This window comes from Poecilia mexicana, unplaced genomic scaffold (assembly GCF_051168715.1).
Source record: "Poecilia mexicana isolate PSO_F unplaced genomic scaffold, ASM5116871v1 scaffold_8, whole genome shotgun sequence".
Classification (NCBI taxonomy): Eukaryota; Metazoa; Chordata; class Actinopteri; order Cyprinodontiformes; family Poeciliidae; genus Poecilia; species Poecilia mexicana.
The window spans coordinates 11358548-11377864 of NW_028263377.1; the positions used below are offsets into that span (position 1 = coordinate 11358548).

At 39.7% G+C, this 19317-nt stretch overlaps 1 protein-coding gene across 2 annotated transcripts; it reads left to right on the forward strand.

Moving 5' to 3' along the window:
- The first annotated feature begins 2537 nt into the window (after positions 1–2537).
- Positions 2538–14248, forward strand: sec14l1 (SEC14-like lipid binding 1). 2 transcript variants are annotated; one of them, XM_014972175.2, is made up of 16 exons: positions 2538–2738; positions 2985–3069; positions 5882–6031; positions 6147–6278; positions 6602–6730; positions 6851–7034; positions 7613–7722; positions 8151–8340; positions 9076–9164; positions 9246–9316; positions 9416–9587; positions 10182–10316; positions 12758–12892; positions 13067–13318; positions 13426–13604; positions 13803–14248. In XM_014972175.2, exons 2-16 carry the CDS (start codon positions 3007–3009, stop codon positions 13906–13908), a joined length of 2097 nt encoding a protein of 698 aa, XP_014827661.2. In that variant the 5' UTR covers positions 2538–2738; positions 2985–3006; the 3' UTR covers positions 13909–14248. The 2 variants fall into 2 exon arrangements, with proteins under 2 accessions (XP_014827661.2, XP_087864374.1); XM_088008248.1 differs by having other exon boundaries at positions 2988–3069.
- Positions 14249–19317: the final 5069 nt, after the last annotated feature.

The following is a 19317-nucleotide window of genomic DNA, read 5'->3' on the forward strand; positions in this document are numbered from 1 at the left end:
AAATTAGCAATAAAATAATAGTATGTATTTTCAGTCTAGACTAAAACTGACCTAAAGATTGAGCTAGCTTAATATAGAATATAATGAGCTCAGTAAGTAAATTTCACTTCCCACTTTTGTCTCCCAAGCAGTGATCACCTCATATGAGAGTACGGGTGATTATGCTAGTCCAGGCAAACAGATGAGTCATTATGTTATTGTGATGAGTTCCAACTACGGTGTGGGATATGGCAGGCAGGATATGAATTTGAAAGTATAATCTTCTTTGTCATAATAGAGTCAAGCATGCTTTTTATGGTGCTTGATCACAACCAGAGCGGAAAAAATGAAAAAGACACACCAAGATTTTTACCCTCAGTGAAAACACCCACTCATACCAAAAAAAAAATAATAATTCAATGTGAGAAAGGCCCTGAGAAAAGCATGCACTGAAGGATCACTCTTGACAGCACCAATCCACTGAACAGCGCTTTAGAAAAAGACAGTCTTCTCCTTTTTGTTGTTTTGTGAAAAAAGTAATGATTGTGCTAGTGATGCAAATTCATCCTAGATGCATATGGTCAATTAGTGAGAAGAACCATATCTGTGACATTAAATCAGAGGTCATTTGGGAGGAAAACTTGGCTTGTTCTGACTTCATTTCCCCCATTCAAGATGTGCCCCGCTATACTCCAAGAGCGTTTGCTGCCATGTCCATTAGCTTTTATTTTAGCCATGCCAATGTTGTTTCAGGAGTCTCAATAAAGCCCCAGCTGCATCGCCACGGGATGGCAAATCTGATGCTGTTGAGAGACAGTAATAATAGCGTGAGCCTGTTATAGAAAAAGTGTTTCAGCGATCATTTCCATGACACATTAGTCTTGTCAAACCTCATACTTTAGCAAAGATTAATGCTTATAATCTCCGACACAGATTATAGGATATGAACATGTCTGATTAAATATTGGTCACACCTTAAAAGTTTTTTTTTTTTTCTTTTCAGTCAACACTACCAAAATAACAAAAGCAATTCATAATTTAGCTTAAATAAGCAAAGTTTGATTGTTTGATAGTTGCTTGTAGTTACCATTAATCAGTAATAAAACATATTTTAAGAAAGACACATCTTAGTAAATGTGCTTTGTTAACCATGCAGACATTTAATTACATTCCAAGGACTAAAGTACTAGTTTAGACAGAGGTAGTCTGTGATGAATCCAGTATCTTAATGTGTTAAAAAGCAATCTCTTATAAGTCCTAATAATAATCTATGACTTACAAAATGCATGAATCCCACCCTGCAAATATTTAGGGATCAAATGTTTGTTTTTACTTGACTAAAAAATAACAATATGCCATCTTTATTCGATCCTTTATTTAATCAGAAATCGCATTCTAAATTCTGCACCAATAACGCCAATTTTATATACAAAATGACGCCACCTTTCTGTCAAAACACAAAAGGTTTTGATATGTCCTGAATAAGATTTGACCTTTTTACTGAAAGGTGCTATTAAAGATTTATTACTTGTCAATAAGGAAGCTGCTCCCTGTTTAGAATAGCCATAAACTACTAATAATTCAACACCCTCCCTTTTCCGCTACCTGGACCGTCACTAACCAATTTCCTGTGAGAGCAGTCATATGACTTACAGATCATCAAATGCTACAAATTGACTTTGAGAACAGAAATTAAAACAGTTTAACAAGCCAGTTATAATAATCAGGATCAATATTACCATACTAATTCATCCTTTTTGGATTTACAATTTTTTTTCTGTTTTCTCAGTCATGTATAATACTCAGGTCTCAAATTATATGCTTTCTCTTTATTTATTTATTTTTCTCCCGTTCACTCTTAAGATTAAACAACAGCAACAGTTTCTATGTAAGCATGGAGTAAGTTATATGAAATTATAAATACTGAATGAAGTTATTTTATAATTGCCATACAGGTGAAAGATGTCACATTTTTACTTTAATTTACTAAATAAAATCATATGATCTGATACTAAGTGTCATTATCAGGAGCCAGTCATTCGTATCTTAGTGAAACAGGAACATCCAAGGTTTGGTGGTTGACCAAATCTACTGCAAATAACTTAAACAACAAAAGTAGCAGGCAGACGTTGACCAAATCTCTGTGTTAAGTTACAGAAAATATGCAAGCCTTGGTACCGTTTTTAGAGGATGCAATTTTTGAATCATTACCAAGATCTAGTATTAGGGCTTCATGAAGAAAGTACCACTAGATGGTATATAGAGATTTAGTTTAGACAGAATTGCAGATGAAAACAAATGGTGCTCCTGTAACGGAGAGAAAAATGTAATTTGCAACAGGAAGAACATTTTTGTTTTTAAATTAAAAATGTAAAGTAAAATGTGTTTTAACAAAATTATTCCTGACATAGTAGGTGTACTAAAACGGTATGATGAAAGGGAATCAAATACTGTATATTAAAGTAGATTAAATAACTATCAAAAAAGCTACAATCAAACAGAGGTAAGTTTGAAACACACTCACTTCCTGTTTGTCTGAAGTGGGCGGAGTTAACTGGCCCACCGGTCTCCATGACAAACAAACTGCTGACGACACAATGTTTTTCTTTTAGCTGTACAACCTGCGGTGTTTTCCCCATTAACCTCATTTTCTCCTACTTTTTCCGTGGGGGGGTTGACATTATGGATGCACGAATAGCCGGACAACTTCACTGAGGCATCAACGTTTCGGACTGAAAAACAAGTTTTGCATTTTTCAGGTTCGTGTTTTCTGCCCTATGAAGTCCGTTAAGTGGGAACTAACATGGGGAATTTGTCGTTTGTCTTAGGAACGAGAACAAATTATACAATTTTACTCATAAATACCATGGGAAATGATCGTCCTGTAGCTATTGTGGCTTTTTTCTGTGTACAGTATCGCTTATGGCTTTTTGTCGTAAACTTTAGCACGGCTTTTGTAACTGGCTGCCGTCTTTTGATAAACTGTGTCATGACTATTCATTCAGCAGAGACAGCAGAGCTACAGCCATGGTGCAGCAGTACCAGTCCCCTGTTCGGGTCTACAAGCAGCCGTTTGAGTTAATAATGGCGGTGAGTGTTTGGTTTTCCTTCGGGGCCATATTGGCTCAAACAGAGGACATCTGGGTTTATGGTATGGCAGCGGACCAAACAGTTAGCAGGACATGTTTGTAGTCTTTTGTGCCTTCAGGGATATTAGTCGAGTAAGTACATATGATTTATTTTTAAACCTTAGTAGGATGTCAATGTGTGCGGAGGATATTCCCTCAGATGTACACATGCCTCTTCAAAAACTTAGCACACAATGTCTCTGTTGACTTCATAAGTGGCTAAGATAATTGTTTCTGAATCATTTGATCCTGAAGTGAGATGTTGGTTACAGATAAGATAACCAAAGAACATGTTAAAATCATTGATCAGGGCGTTCCTCTTTAGGTTTCATTATGTAACGAGTTTTAGTTTGTTTCTGGAGGATTGAGGAGTATTATGTTGTATATTCAAATAAGAATTGTAATATATTGAAGTTTTTGGGGGGGCTGGAGGGATGGTATACTGTTCCTAGTTTAAAATCCTAAAAGTCAACATGGAGGCCAGAGTTTTTTCCAGTCGAATGTAGCATAGTAACACATTGGACAATCTGTTAGGCATGTTGATGCACACTGCTTGTCAGGTGGCTGAAGGAAAGTCGTTAAGTCTTTCTCCCACATACAAGAAAGACAAATTCAGCCGTCTGGAATTATTTCCATTTGCAAAAATCAACAGTCCTGATACATCCTACCTAGATTTAGATTAGATTTCAGCAGCTCCAGCATTGTGTTACAGCTGCACAAGTATTTACCAGTATTAGAGAAAACTGCTCTCAAATAGAAAGAAAACTGGATAGTCATTCGACTGAAAGCTCATTACACTTTTCTCTTGAATAGAAGGGAGACAAAGTTTGGCATGGGGAAATATTCACAAGTTAAAAAGCATAACAAAATATGGTGTGGATACAAAAAGCCCTATATTTCCATTTTATTCAGGTATTTTTTTTTAACTAATTGTCCAGCACATACATATTTTTACACCGGTACTGTCAGATCTGGTTTAAGGTTGAATGGGGTTTGAAAAACAATTTAATTAGGAGGCCTTCCAACTCCCATCAAGCTTAGCCACTAAGTTAACATTTTTACATCATCCATTATAAATCTTGCATAGAATTATTCAAGTTTACAGCTACAACATAATTTCAAATGCATAACAAGCCAATTGTGTGTATATGTTTGATGATAAAAGACAAATGGGACACTTCAAAGTTTTAACCTGTTCAACAAAATACGTTATGTGAAGAAACTTATTCACAGATTGACTTTACTTTTAAATGCAAATCATTTCCTTTTTTTTCCCACTGATGTCATTTAAGCAAAAAAAAAAAAAAAAATAGACACATCTGAGTTAGCGGTGAAAAAAAAAATATTTTTACGTAACGTTATCTCACATCTATTCCAATTTCTCAACCTTTTTTTTTCCCCCTCCAGAGATTAAGCTTGGGTTTCTTTTAGCAATGCAAAAGTAGGACAGATATAGCAAAAATTTGGATTTCAGACTGAGGCAATTTTGTATATTGCCCTCGTTTTACAGCCTGTTCCCTGTTTATGTTTCTTTAAAGTTATATATTAAGCTAAAAGCTTATGTAAGTTTTGGAGCAAAGCCAGTGCTGCTGCTGTCACAATTTACACTGCACCTGCTGTAGTACTTATTCAATATGAGTTAAACTTTAGAAACATAATTGCATGGTTACCATTTGCAGAAAGTGGTTTTGGTGCCTTTTTAAAGAAATCACTGCTCCAAGGTCCCTTGTGTGTCGGGTTATTGAAAATAGACTCAGTAGAGGCCCTTTAGAAAACTAATAACAGCTCCTACGAGGAGACGGCAGAGAAAAGAGAACGTCCCGTCTACCACAGTCCACCGCTCCCATTTATCTCTCAGCTTTCTCATTAGCCCCTGGCTAATCCTGCCACTGACAGTTATTACTCTAGCTAACAGTCCTAATCAGTGTCCTGGATATTACTGAATGTGCACACAGTGACATCCTGGTTGTCCTTTTCATGACACCTCCTTATGACTCTCCCAGGCCTTTATAAAAAAAGAAAAAAAAAAAGGAATCTTAATGTTGTGGCCTTTTTTTTTTTTTCTTCCGCTTTTACAAAGGTTTACACAAAAGGTTGACACTTGTAGAATTGGATTTAATCAATAACACCTGAGGAGTGAAACACCGTCTCAGGTCTTCGGTTAAATTCATTAGATCATTAGGCGGCTGGTGCAAACGATAAGAGAGCGAAAGATGGAGGCTGTTGTTGCTGAGAGCGTTATAGGCGTTAGAAATGTGTGACCTCTTTATGCGTTTGCGGTTCGCAGCCTTTTAGAGCCTTGCAAAAGTATTCAAACCTCTCGATCTTTTCCAAAACGTTCCATCTCCGGGCGTCTCTCCGCCTCTCGGTCACCTGTCAGAACTTTGTCGCGAGAAGCTGCACAGACGCATTCAGCTGCTCCCTCAGATCCCGTTTCTGCTGTGACTCGATCGATATCGACAGGTGAGCCCTGCTCCCGTCGGCCCGGGCAGATGGTCGTGTGCTGCAGGGCCCGTAATGCGTAAAGCAATCATTGCTTGTAAAATCTGGCACAGCTGGGAGGTCGTCGCCGTGCACGGTGCATAAACTTTTATTATGCTTTTACATGAACGATTAAAGCGACTTGCTGTTTAAATGAGTCTGCACCTGACATTGGAATCACATGCTACCCACGCTGTGCTGTCAGCAAATTGCAGCCCAAAGTGGAGCACAGCGGGCAGACCCGGGGGATTGATGCTACGTGCAAAAGTGCAGCAATTTTCTGGTGTTTTCAGGCTTACGCCAGACGATTCCCAAAGTGCCCGCTGATCCCTGTGTTTGTGGACAGCGAGATCCTCAGCCAAAGTGAAAGCAAAGACGGCTCCGTGGTGGTCACCGAGAGACGCTGCACCATCGACGTGGAGGCCCCCCGGCTTCTCAAACGAGTATGTCTAATTGCTCCCTCAACAGAGCCGGCAGCCAAGAGTTGAAGCACAACAGTTGATGTGATCAGATCGTTTTCCCTCAACAGTTTGATGCTTCTCTTTGTTCCGCATTTAGATTGCAGGTGTGGAATATCTGTACTTTATTCAGAAGAACACGCTGAATCGCAGAGACAGGACGCTTCGCATCGAGGTCCACAACGAGACATTTTCCAGCAGAGTCATCGTCCGGGAATGCTGCAGCTACACGGTGAGCCGACCGAAACGCCTATTCAGGTCAACAAGAGCTCTGTGTCTTTACTTTTTCACTTTTTTCATCTTTTTTTTTTTTAAGTATGTTTTGCACTTGTGGAGCATTGTTTTAATGGGAAAGCAGCTTTGTTTTATGTTCCAATAACAATTCTGATCTTTATTATGCACCATCTCAGACCTCGTGGTCTTATCTCTTAAGGAGTTTGATTGAGTTACCTGCAGAAAAAAAAAAAAAATCTTGTTAAATTTACTCCATCATCATCTTCTAATTATGATTCCTTTCAATTTCTTTTATTTTTTTTTATTTGTCCTCCTCTGCAGGTTCATCCCGAGAATGAGGACTGGACCTGCTTTGAACAAACAGCTAGCCTTGATATTAAATCCTTCTTTGGCTTCGAAAGCACAGCAGAGAAGATAGCCATGAAACAATATGCTGGCAGCATTAAAAAGGTTGCTTTACAAAACCGGCCTATGAATATTTGATCAGCCTTCTGTATTTGCTTCAATTATTTATTTTTATTTTGTTTTCTTCAAACCTAAACAAGCTCGTGTGTCCTCCGCTTGTTCAAGGGTAAAGAAATAATTGAGTACCACCTCAGAGAGCTGGAGGAAGAAGGGGTAACTCACATACCTCGCTGGATGGCCCCCGTTGAAGGAGGCCTCCTCTCTGCTGTCCCAGTGAGTGGTGCCGCTGACGGGCTTCCTGGCAAAGACCTGGCCAATCCCACAGAGCTGCTGACCAGTTCAAATGATGGTCAGTAAATGTGATCACTTATTAGTTCCTTGCGAGTTTGTCGATAGACACCAGCGGTTGGTCAGTCCTGCACAGTCGGACAAATTATAGATCCATCCATTGACTTGTTCAGATCACTTTTGTTTTTGTCTGTTGCTTTTTTTTTTTTTTAAACCTATTTGATTCAAGTCAAGTATACATTTTTGATCTCAAAAGGAAATTAAATATACTCCTTTAATTACAGAGTTATTGTAGACGGTGATTGCTGTTGCCTGGAAAGATCTCCTGTAGCGATCTGTGTTAACAACAAGCTAGAAGAAACCTCTGACTGAAGACACTTTATTATTAATGAAGTCTCTTGTTTTGTCCATCAGTTCATCTCCTTTTTCATACATTTATTCATACGTTTGTCTCTCCATCATGCTATGTTTTCTACCCGTCTGTCCATCCATCTTTACAATCGAGGGATCGCAGGGATTTTAATAAGCCGACAAAACTGACCAATCCCCTGCAAAACTGCGATTGTAGCCCCTGGCCATTTCTCTTTGATGCATGCCGTATGTGCTAACTCAGTATCGTAAATGCGTTTTGACTTTTAGACAAGTTGGACGCAGACTACATCAGACGTTACCTTGGTGATCTAACGCCTCTGCAGGAGAGCTGTCTCATCCGACTGCGCCAGTGGCTCCAGGAAACCCACAAGGGCAAGGTCACATGAACACGAGCAGATGAGTTTGTGCTGTTGCGCTTAGACTTGAGCCAGTTTTACTGCTGACAGACCTCATTTTAAGCATAAGATGTTTTCATATGCATGTCAAGTTTTGATTTTGTGTGTGTTTTTAACAGTTTGGTTTCATTGGACAAAAATATGAATAAGCTGGTATCTGGTGTTACAGAGAACTTGCAGCTTTAAAAGATATTTGTATTTTGTACAGGCAGAACTTTAACACAATCATTTTTATTAAGACATATCTTTTTACACTGTAGGTCACATTAACTAAGTAACACTATTATTTTTGATGTTTTAATCATACTTTTCAAAACACCAGAGGGTGTTTTTTAATTACTATTATTATTTATCAGTTACTGTGTGGCAATTGTTGAAGTTTGTTTTGACTTCTGCTTCTCTGTGTGCAGATCCCCAAGGATCAGCACGTGCTGCGCTTCCTCAAGGCCAGAGATTTCAACATGGACAAGGCCAGAGAGTTTCTGTGCCAGTCTCTGACCTGGAGGAAGCAGCACCAGGTGGACTTCCTGTTGGACACATGGGAGCGCCCACAGCTGCTTCAGGATTACTACACCGGAGGGTGGCACCACCACGACAGAGGTAGGTGGTTGTCAGAGAGTCGGCAGTTAATATTTAATCAAATACAAGTTCTATTATTTTTGCTTTTGCAGTAAATTCTGATGCAGTGCATCATTTAGGCCGAAAACAATTTGATCTTCAAACAGATCCGCTAATGAACTGAGCTGGATTTAAATGGCATATTTTGCACTTTTCTTATTAGCCAAGACAACTTCCTGCTGTCCTAATTAAATCAGTTAGAAACTGCTGAACAGAAATAAAATGGAATTATGAAAGGCGTCGTCTGTGTTTTACTAAATCTGTTCATTTCAAACTAGCTTTAGTTGGTGGGCTGAGTTAGTCACCAACACTCCAATCTTCTTTTTCAGGGAACGTGTTCAAGTGCAAATCTGTCATGAATGTTTTCTGCAATATCCGTCCAGCCTTCCTTATTTGTTTTTTTTTCTTTCAGTGTTTATCTCTTTCTTTTGCACTTTAATGCTTCATGTAGTCTTATTATCAAACATCAAATTTTCATCTGTTGTTTCTGCATGAACAATCTTTGTCTTTACAAATTGTTACTCAATTCAGGCAGTGGGAGGTTGATTACCTTTCTCTCATCTGCAGTTCATCCGAGCCCGAAAAGCATTCTGGGAAAAAAAACGAATCCTGTAGATGCTTACTACTAATAAGCACTCTTGTTTTTCCACTTTTTACTTGCACGCGTGTTACATTTCTATGTATTCAGTTCTGCTCGGTGTGAAATGTGTTGTTCAGATGGCCGCCCTCTGTATGTTCTGCGTCTTGGTCAAATGGACACCAAGGGCTTGGTGCGAGCGTTGGGGGAAGAGGTCCTGCTGAGACAGGTAACAGGAACACACACACACACACATATGTTAAATTTAAGACAAAAACCATTTATCAAGACATGTTCACTGTGTAAACAGGTGCTTTCCATTAACGAGGAGGGACTGAAGCGCTGTGAGGAGAACACCAGACTCTTTGGTCGACCCATCCGGTGTCCAAACAATCATTTATACTAACATGTTGGGTGTTTCATAGCTTCCTTAGCTTGAATAAAGTTGCTAACTTTCATGTGTGTGTGTGTGTGTGTTAGCTGCTGGACATGCCTGGTGGATCTGGAGGGTCTAAACATGCGTCACCTGTGGAGACCGGGAGTTAAAGCCCTCCTGAGAATCATCGAGGTGGTCGAGGCGAACTACCCAGAGACTCTGGGCCGCCTGCTCATTCTGCGAGCTCCCAGGGTGTTTCCAGTCCTTTGGACTTTGGTGAGGGGGGAAAAAAAAAAAAAAAAAAAGAAAACTTGCTTTTGATGCGACTCTATCTATGTGTATGTATGAAGTTGTTAGCTACAGATGTAGAGTTTTTGTGAGCTGAAGTGCTTAATAGTCGGGTGAAAGCAAGTGACACGAAAGAAGAAGAGCAAAGAAATAAAATATTGTCAAATAAAGACAATTATAGCCACAGAATATGCAGGGACCGCGGCTTTATTTCATCATTGCCGAAGCAATATGCAGTTGAGAAGGATAATAACAGCACTAAACAAAAGAAATACCCATGAATATAACATTACGCAAGAAAGCTCTATGATAATTTAGCAGTTTGCTTCTGGTTCATGTAAATGATGCATCCAGTTATTGATGAACAGATAATGAAATTATAAATGAATATAGAGAATGCGCTACGATGCAGATGTGGGTGCTTAGTAACGCCATCATCCAGCCAACTCATTTATTCCTCCCACATGAATAATTCATTGCTTATTGATTACTTTTTTTTTTCTTTTCCCCCTGTCTGAGTTCATAATGAGGGACCCTGCTGTTTCTCGCATATCCCAATACCTGTTGTGTTCTCGTTTCCAGGTCAGCCCCCTGATTGATGAAAACACTCGTAAGAAGTTTTTGGTCTACGCTGGGAGAGACTACCAGGGTCCTGGAGGCTTAGTGGACTATATCGACAGAGAGATCATCCCCGACTTTCTCGGAGGGGACTGTCTGGTAAATTTCTTTCTTGCATATCCCGATACCTGTTGTGCTCTGGTAAATTCCCAGTTTAACTGAAACGGATTATTGGTGTTTTTTCCTATTGAACATATTGACATTTTGTCACATTTTAGTCCTGAAACTTGTAGCTTTTTTGACAAACCAGCTCCAGCTCATAACTGTTGAGTGAAAAAAAAAAAGTTTTTTTGTTTTTTTTCCCCAAATTCTTTTTGCACCACTTTTTTTTAAATCATTCGTCTTTGCAAAATTAGCTCAGACCCGGGTAGCGATCGTCTATACTCAGGAAAGCATTCACTCTGTTCCACAAATTCCCAATCAAACTGTACATCTTGACTTTGACTATGCCGTTCTAGCATGGGTATATACTCTGATCTAAAATATGTCATTGCATTTTTGGCTGCAGGTTTGGGGCATTTTGGGTTCCTCAGACAGGATTGCCATATATTTAGCTAAACCCATCTTGCAGTGTGGAATGGGATAAGGTTAAAGTTGTGTGATCACTTTCACTAAGTACTGTAAGATCAATTATCATTAAATCCTAAAAACCTTGGCTCTGAGGCAAGCTTGGTCTGTATTTATTAATAGTAATAAATACAAGTAGAAGAAATTGTTCTTTTATTTTCCACCCGATGCTGCTTTTATAACTTGAGCTGCTCAGTCTTTTGAGAACACCTTTGATTTATTTATCTCTTCATATTGAGCTAAAAGCTGTCAATGGATAACAGGTGGAGATGGGCCGATCAGGTTTTTTCCTGCCGATTCTGATCACACATGAGGGCCGATCACTGATACCGATCACATAATTATTATTTTATTAATCATAAGCACTACCGGTTACAGTATGTGGAAAAAGGAACCATGAATTCACCTTAATTTAGACAAAAACTTGTTTTTAATAACTTTTTCCAAGAAAACAACTAAACAAAACAGGCATTGTGCAAATTGTACTGCTATCAGTAATACTACCTTTAACAGACTAAAAACACCTGAAGGCTCTGAAGAGGCTAAATAATGCAAAGAGTCAAAATAAAACCTCTCAACATTGCCAAAAAAATCAAGTATTAAACTTAACATTCAAAGGCAAAAACAGGATCCATTACAATAAACAGCAGCGGTTCAACAGCGAGAGCAGAACCAGCGTCTTACATCGCAGCTCGAAGACTTAAATAATTTCCAGGTTATTTGTTTAGCTTTCTGACTTTCATGCTAATCCGGGTGAGTGTTTGTAGCTGTGCGATGCTTTACCTGCTATCTGATCCTCCTTATGTCTTTCTTACTGCAGTGAGCCTCGATGTAGCCAAACTCCGTCAAGTATGGCTTTGTTTTTATGCCATATTAGATTTGTCGTGTTGATGCATTTTGACGTGCTTCATTCAACACGCAAACTTCCCCATTCACTCGGTGCGTCATAGTTCCACATCGCTTAGGATTTGTTGCTGCACAGACAGGCTGCGAAATGAGATGCAGGTGATCGGCAACCAGAGACCGTGATCGGCGATCACCGATCATACACTTTTTCACGGAAATCGGACGATTATGATCGGTGGACGATCGATCGGCACACCTCTAGTAACAGGTCTGGACTGGGAGTTGCTCGCTTTGTCAGTCAGTTTGTTGTTGTTTTTTTTTACTATGCAGTGATTCTGTTATATTATCTATCTGCATTTTATCTTACAACGCTTTGCTTCAATAAACTCCAGCCCTCTGCTTCAAAAGATTAGCAAACTGCATCTACAAAGTGTAGTAATGCAAAGGAGACAGCGATTTTTATTTTATTTTTTATTTTTTTGGACTGTGTTTTCGGTAGGGTGACAGTATTCATAGTTCAAACAAAAATTAGCCTTTTATTCAAAGCACCGCAAGATGGATTTCTACTCCTTTTTTTAAAATTAGCTTAGGCCTGCAGAAGCTCGTTAGTGTCTAATGGCCTTGATTTTACTTTTTTTTTTTTTAAACGGTAATAGTTGACGCCGTTTTTTACCCAAACACCTTGCCTACTTGTTTCTGCAGTGCACTTAATCTGTGAATTTCAGCCAATCTAAGCCATTCAAACATTCAGACATACTGACCTACTGACCTTTTCTTAAATCAACCTTCTGAAACCTGTGAGGTGTTTTTTTTTTTTTTTTTTTTCAAAAGCTCAGCTGAATTACCATGACTAAAGCCTTTATTTGTGAGCAGCAGTATTAGCCTGAAATCACCTTTATGATTATAGCTGTTAAGCGATACGAGCGACGCCGGGCTCAACAACTTTGTTCTGAAGTATTTCGGAACAAAATAACGCCGCAGACAAAAGGGGAAGGAAGCCTTGAACCACTGAACTTACTGTTTTCATTGTATTTCATATATTTTCCACTAAATAAAATACTTGCAAACAAGCCACCACATCTTCACTGTGTACTTATTGTGTTCTCGTTTTCTTCTCTGCCGTCCAGTGCGACGTCCCCGAGGGCGGCGCTGTCCCCAAGTCCCTGTACCGGACGGCGGAGGAGCTGGAGAACGAAGAGAACTGCCTCTTGACCGACTCCATCTATAAGAGCGCCAGCATCTTCAAAGGAGCGCCTTATGAGGTGCACTGGCAACTTCTTCCACTTCCTTTGGCCAGCTTGAGTCCTGCCCATTAAAGTTGGAACAATTCTGTTCATTTAGTTTAATTTCTGCATTTTATTTTAGACTACGCTGCCACCAAGTGGAAAACAACGTACATTGCACAATTCCAAACCATCTTCCACATCCTTTTTCAGGTGCTGATCGAGATCACAGAGGCCTCATCTGTGATCACCTGGGACTTTGATGTGTGCAAAGGAGACGTGCTCTTCAACATTTATCATTCCAAGCGGGCCCCTCAGCCTCAGAAGAAAGACTCCCTGGGAGCTCACGGCATCGCCTCCCTCGGGGCGCCGAACGCTCAGCTGATTGATAAGAACTGGGTGCTGGGGAAAGATTACAGCATGGTGGAAAAAGCCCTCACCTGCCGCGAGGGAGAAAGTGTGCAGGTAGCAGATTTTCTGATAGCAAACTAACGGGATGTTACATTTGTCGTGTCAAAATACTCGTCACCGGCCAAATCCTCCTCATCCTCCTCCTCTTCCTGTCGAGACAGGGCTCCCACGTAACGCGCTGGCCCGGTTTCTACATCCTGCAGTGGCGCTTCCACAGCTCCGCAGCCTCGGCCGCCTCCAGCCTGCCTCGGGTGGACGACGTCCTGGCCACCCTGCAGGTCTCCTCCCACAAGTGCAAGATCATGTATTACACTGAAGTGCTGGGTTCCCATGACTTCAGGTAAACACACTTTGAACCTTAGCTGTGTTGGTTTTCTTTACATTGTTATTTATCTCCGATGTACAAAAATGAATTTTTGCTCGGATTTAGGGAGTGACAGAAATTCAGCTAAATGTCGGAGCTGATTGTTGAGGTCTTATAGACCGTGGTGGTTGTGTGAGACTGAATTCTTCTTTTTGTGCTTTGCTGCTGTTTCAGGGGCTCCATGACCAGTCTGGAGTCTTGTCAGAGTGGTTTCTCACAGCTCAGTGCCGCCACCACTTCCTCTAGCCGATCCTGTGCCAGCTCAACTGTTTCAAGGTAGCACCCATCCAAAGGCAAAAGGGCACAAAAACGTTATTCTTTTTAACCTCATTAGACCTGTTTCACATGTCTGACAGAAAAGTTTACTCATACTCTTAGATATTATTTATGCCATGAATTTAACTTGCTAGTAAATGTGTATTAACATAATATGACACTACAGGAAGGAGTTTTCGATGACATGAAAGGCTGTTTGAACAGCTGGTCCTTTCGTGACGTTGCTGTTATTGACCACTAGATGTCAGTGTTGTCTCTGACTTGGACGGCAGTCGGTTCTACAGTGTAGCAGCTTTTAATGTGATGTGAAATAACTGTTGTAATAAAGCAAATCTTCATATTCCTACTGTTCTGAAGAGTGTCTGATTTAGTCATGGTGTGTTGGGCTCACAATGTGAGAACAAGAATGAGTGTTTGGGGGTGGATTTCAAAGTGCATATAGCGCACTCTACAGATTTCATGAGACTTTTTTAGTTTTTAATTTTTTTTTATGCTGCTTAGTGTTCATATGCAGCTCATTTGAATTCAGTCTCGCAATCCCCTGTGATCTGGCACTGGGCCAGACAGTCGACTGATTTACATAAAACTTTAATTTCCATATACTTATCAGATGCTTCCAGCTAAAACTTAATTGAATTTCCTTGTGTTATGGTTTGTTTTTTTTTTCCACTTTCTCTATTTGCAACAATTGTGTCATGTATCCTCTCATCCTAACATTATTTAAAATCAGGTAACTCAGACTTTCTAACCACCCACTTGAACAAGATCCTTATCTAAGGCAGATATCACAGGAGATAAAGAAATAAAACAAACACATCATCAACTCCTTCTTTTAATATTACACAAACGTGTTGCGTAAAAATGTTTATGCCTCATTACAACCAAACTATTTTGTTATGTTGGTGACATTTTATGACTGATCAACACACAAGAGCTTGTTTCTGAAAGCCTGAGAACAAGTTACAGTTTTCTAAATGTTACATTCATTTGTATTCAACCCTCTTTATTCTGTTACCACTTAATAACATACATTGTATAAAACTGACTTTAGGGGAGACCTATTGTAAAATGTGATGTGAAACATGTATCATTTTCCTTCCACCTTATATTGGTGTACGCCAATATAAAACCTAACAAAAAAATAAATAAATAAATGGTTGCTAGGTGACAAAATGTAGAAAAAGTCCAAGCAGTAGGAATACTTTTGCGAGGCTTCGTATGCTCGATTATTTTTCACTGTGGCGCAGTCACGGTTTACCGGATACAGGTTTATGAAGGAATGCGTGCAGACCTGCGTGGTTCACGTCAAGCGCTGAGTCATTTCATTATAGCTGAACTCTGTGAATAGCTGTTGCGGTTCTGCATGCAGGCTAAGCTTCGGTACCGTTATGCCTCGAGGAAAACACCATCATAATTAGCAATGTTTATAATAGTCATTCTAGTTTGCGTTAACATGGAAACACTAATTAGGGAGCGCTAAGGTGTCGGAGACAAAATTCTTTTAGCAGATTCTGTTGCAATCAAGAAATTAAAATGACAAATTGACCGAGTGGTGAACTTTGGAAAGAAGGGGAGGTTCTTATTACTGGTTTGGACGACTTTACTAACTTCAATTTATTTTGGTGATATTTTAGTTGGTGATATTTTCTAAGGTTATTGATGTGTTCAGAGAATTTGTGAAAGCTTGACTAATATTATTATGCCCATTTTGTATTTAACCGTTGCATAATTACATTATTCATCCTGGTAGTAGAGTATTTTTGAAGAATTATGGGGATAAACATGTCAACATGCATGTCAAAAATCACTGAAAAGAAGTTTGTCTTCACAATTTGACATCTTTAAATTGGTCTCTGTCTCTTTAAGGAGCATCCTAGCCTTTCCGACACGGTGCCTTCATCACATCATCACAGCAAAGCTACTCCGTGATGCCATTTTCAGCCATTCTTACGAGCGTTGGACTGAAAAGTAGTTCGCACGAGAAGCTCAGTAGACCAGCTAATTGCTGCTGCCACTAGTCTGGTGGAGCAGAGCGAAGAAGGCGCATTAGAGGGGTGCAGTTTGCATTTTTATCATCAAAAAGTCTCTTTCTTTGACATTTTGATGATCTAAAAACATGCAAATGTGAAAAAAAGGAGGAAAAAAAAGGACACTTTTAAAGGGCAAATCCTTTTTTGACAGAACTGTATAGACTTACAAACAATACTGCATGTAAAAATGTCTCGGAAAATCTCCACCGGCTCCTGCTTGTCAATATTTAAACACGTCTAATTATCTGAACTTTGCTTCCTCAAAAAAAAAAAAAAAAACTGAAAATCCAATCTGCAAAGTCTTGCTGCCGTCCTGCATTAGCATTCCTCATAAGCTGCTAACTGAGTAAACTTTCCCACCACAATGGGGAAAGTGAGTGTGTGGCGGAGCGAATTAAAATCGGTATTGAATAATACAGCTGTCGAGAATGCGAGATCTCTTAATTCTCTGCTGAGCGCAGCAGGCAGAAAGAACCCCCCACTGAAAACACGCTGCTGAAATATTCTCAGGCTCTTTGTTTCACATATAACCTGATATAACCTTCAGATTAAACACGGATGGAAACCTGATGATGTTTTCTGTTTTCTCAACTTCAGCATTGGGATTTGTCAACACAGGGTTTGTTTCATTTTTAATTAATTATTTTTATTTTTTATTTTTTGCATTGACAATCAAAACAAAAAAAAGTAACAATGAAGGTTGTACTTTGCTAAATAGCTCACCCTGCAGGCGACCTCTGAACGTACGCTGCAGCTGACCGACGGACGCTGCAGCTGACCGACGGTTGCACTTAAAAGCACAAAAGGGGTCAAAACCAAGTTCAAGCCGTAAATCACTTGTAAACTACTTATCTTTCTAGTAGTTTCCCTCCATCCATCAGCCGTTGTAGGGCAAATGGGATGATTCCAACTACATTTGATAATGGAAATGAAAATCCTGTCGGCCAGAAGGCTGCGGAGTCTCGCTGTGGTGTGCAGGCTCATTAAAACTTAAGCTGTGTTTCATTTGCTTCCTTCTGACAAACTTGACCTTCCCACTAATTGAAAAGGAGAGCTCTGGATTAGTGCACTAAATTATCTTTTGCAGGCTCGATACACTGGAGCAGAAACTGTGCGCCACAGTTTAAACGCAATACGTGCAACGACGGCAACAAGTAACCGTGTGAGCCTCCTCTGAGGTCCAGGCGGTTCAACTAATCCCACGTCGCCAAGGCCGGAATTTACTTTCCGACTCGACGCACGGCAGGGTTTATTAACAAGTTCACAAACAAATAGACACGGTCACATCTGTTTTATTGCCGATGCTTCAAGGCATTCCTCATGTCTTCCAGCATTTTTTATTTTTCCCCAACCAGAAACATCATCAATCAGCCTCTGGTTTTGGGCATTTTGTCTGGTGGTCTACTCTGCAAAGGACTGCTGGAATTCTCTATAACTTGTTTTGATTTTATCTTTCTCAAAAGAAAAGGAAAAAAAAAAAAAATCAAACCTGGTTTTATTTCTGTGGTATTTTCTCTGCTCGCTGACCTCCACGGTTGACATTTCCATCTCTCTCTAAGTGGGTGCCGAGCTGTGCGGGTCACAGTGGGCCCTGGCCTCTTTAAATGTTACTGTGGGAACACACTCATTTATCCACTTGCTTGTTCGGACAGAATACCGAGTTTCGCCAGCGTGTTGTGTGCCTTGGGTAATAATCCAAAATGTATTGCTCGGAAATGTGCTTGTTAGATCAATCTGAAAAAAAAAAAAAAAAAAAAAAATATTTTGGTTCTATTACGTGTGAAATGAAAACTAGAGGATAATCTCTCTGAAGACTGAAGTTTTTAAGACGGTTTAAATTAATAGATTCTCTTTCATTTCCTGCAAATTCAGCTCTTTCAATCAGAAGTTTTTAAGTCCTGGACTTGCCTTCTGGAGGAGATGTTTAATGCATGACTCGGAAACTTGGATCCAAATGCAAACCTATGTGCAGGGCAGGCCCACCTCTGTACATCTACATAGGGCCAAAAAGTTCATTTCATATGATTACATGTTTATTACAGAACAAACATTGTTGAAACTGTAAAAAAAGATTTTTCTAATCTTTGTTTACAGCTTGTGAAGCCAGTCTAAGAATATCTGAAAATTGCACAAGACCAATAAAAAATATTTTGGACACAGATATGTGATTTTATGATCAGCAGAATCAGGGAAGACTGTTGACTTGACTGTCATTGACGACTTTCCTAATAGCAGACGAGCCACAAAAGGTCACTGCTACAGATCACGGCAGCCATAGCACTGGAACGGTGGGAATGTGGGCTGTAGTCACTCCTGAACCAGATGTTTCAGAAACATCTCCCCTGCGCTAAGAAGAAAATGGACTGGACTCGGTGATCCCAACTCGACGTGTCCGTTGTTTCGCACAATTGAATTAAATGGCTAATCTGCCTCGCTAGCATCCAATCAAGTTCTACAGAGCTCTGTTATTGGAGCTCTGTTATTGAAAGACCCCGATGCTAACCACTGTTCAGACCATTTAGAAAAAGAAAAGAAATTAGTCAATCATATTCTAATTCATTGAGAGGCATGTTACAACGTCTTATTCTTCGAGTGACATGGAAAAACCTTATTCCTGTCCATTACAGGTATTCCGTATATGTATGTTGGTCCTTAATACTTGGATAACTGTGTGGTTGTTTTTTTCCATCAGACAGTGAAGAGTGTCGTTTGAGGCATCTCTCTTTGGTCCTCTCGCCTGTCAAGCCTTACCACCCCTCAATGAACACAGGTTTGCCTTGCTGGAAGGCAGTGTTGTTGGCAGTATTCCCAGTGAGGTAGCCATGGCCTGAATAAAGAATAGTCTAACAGGGAGTAAAGGAAAACAGAAGACTACAGAGTATTAAGGAAAGAAGATTTGGATTTTCACTAGCTTGGATGCCAACTTGATTGTCAGTCCCTCCTTTTTTATTTTCTTTTTAAACATTCAGACTTTGCTGAAGAGTGATGGTGTTCAAGTGGGATGCAACTTGTCCTGAGCCGGGTATTTTTTTTATTTTTTTTATGTCCCACTGGATCAGAAAGTATACTAGTGCATAATGTAATGCTTTTTCATTCACCATGACAAGCTGAAATAATTTATCACCAATTCATTTTTAACTGCAGACTTACTTCACGATCAGACGGCATTGCTTTTGCTGGCAGGATCGTCGATCGATAAGCTTGCCTGACCCCACACGACCCCTCCTAGCTCCTATTTTTTCATCGCTTATGCTTGTATTTTGTAACGTTAAACTGGATGCTTTACGTCTGAAGTTAGAGCAATTTTAAATTAGGAAAAAATAAGAAGAATTCAGATTCATTTATTAAAATAAGCCTCTCCTAATTAGGTCTGAGGAGTTCAG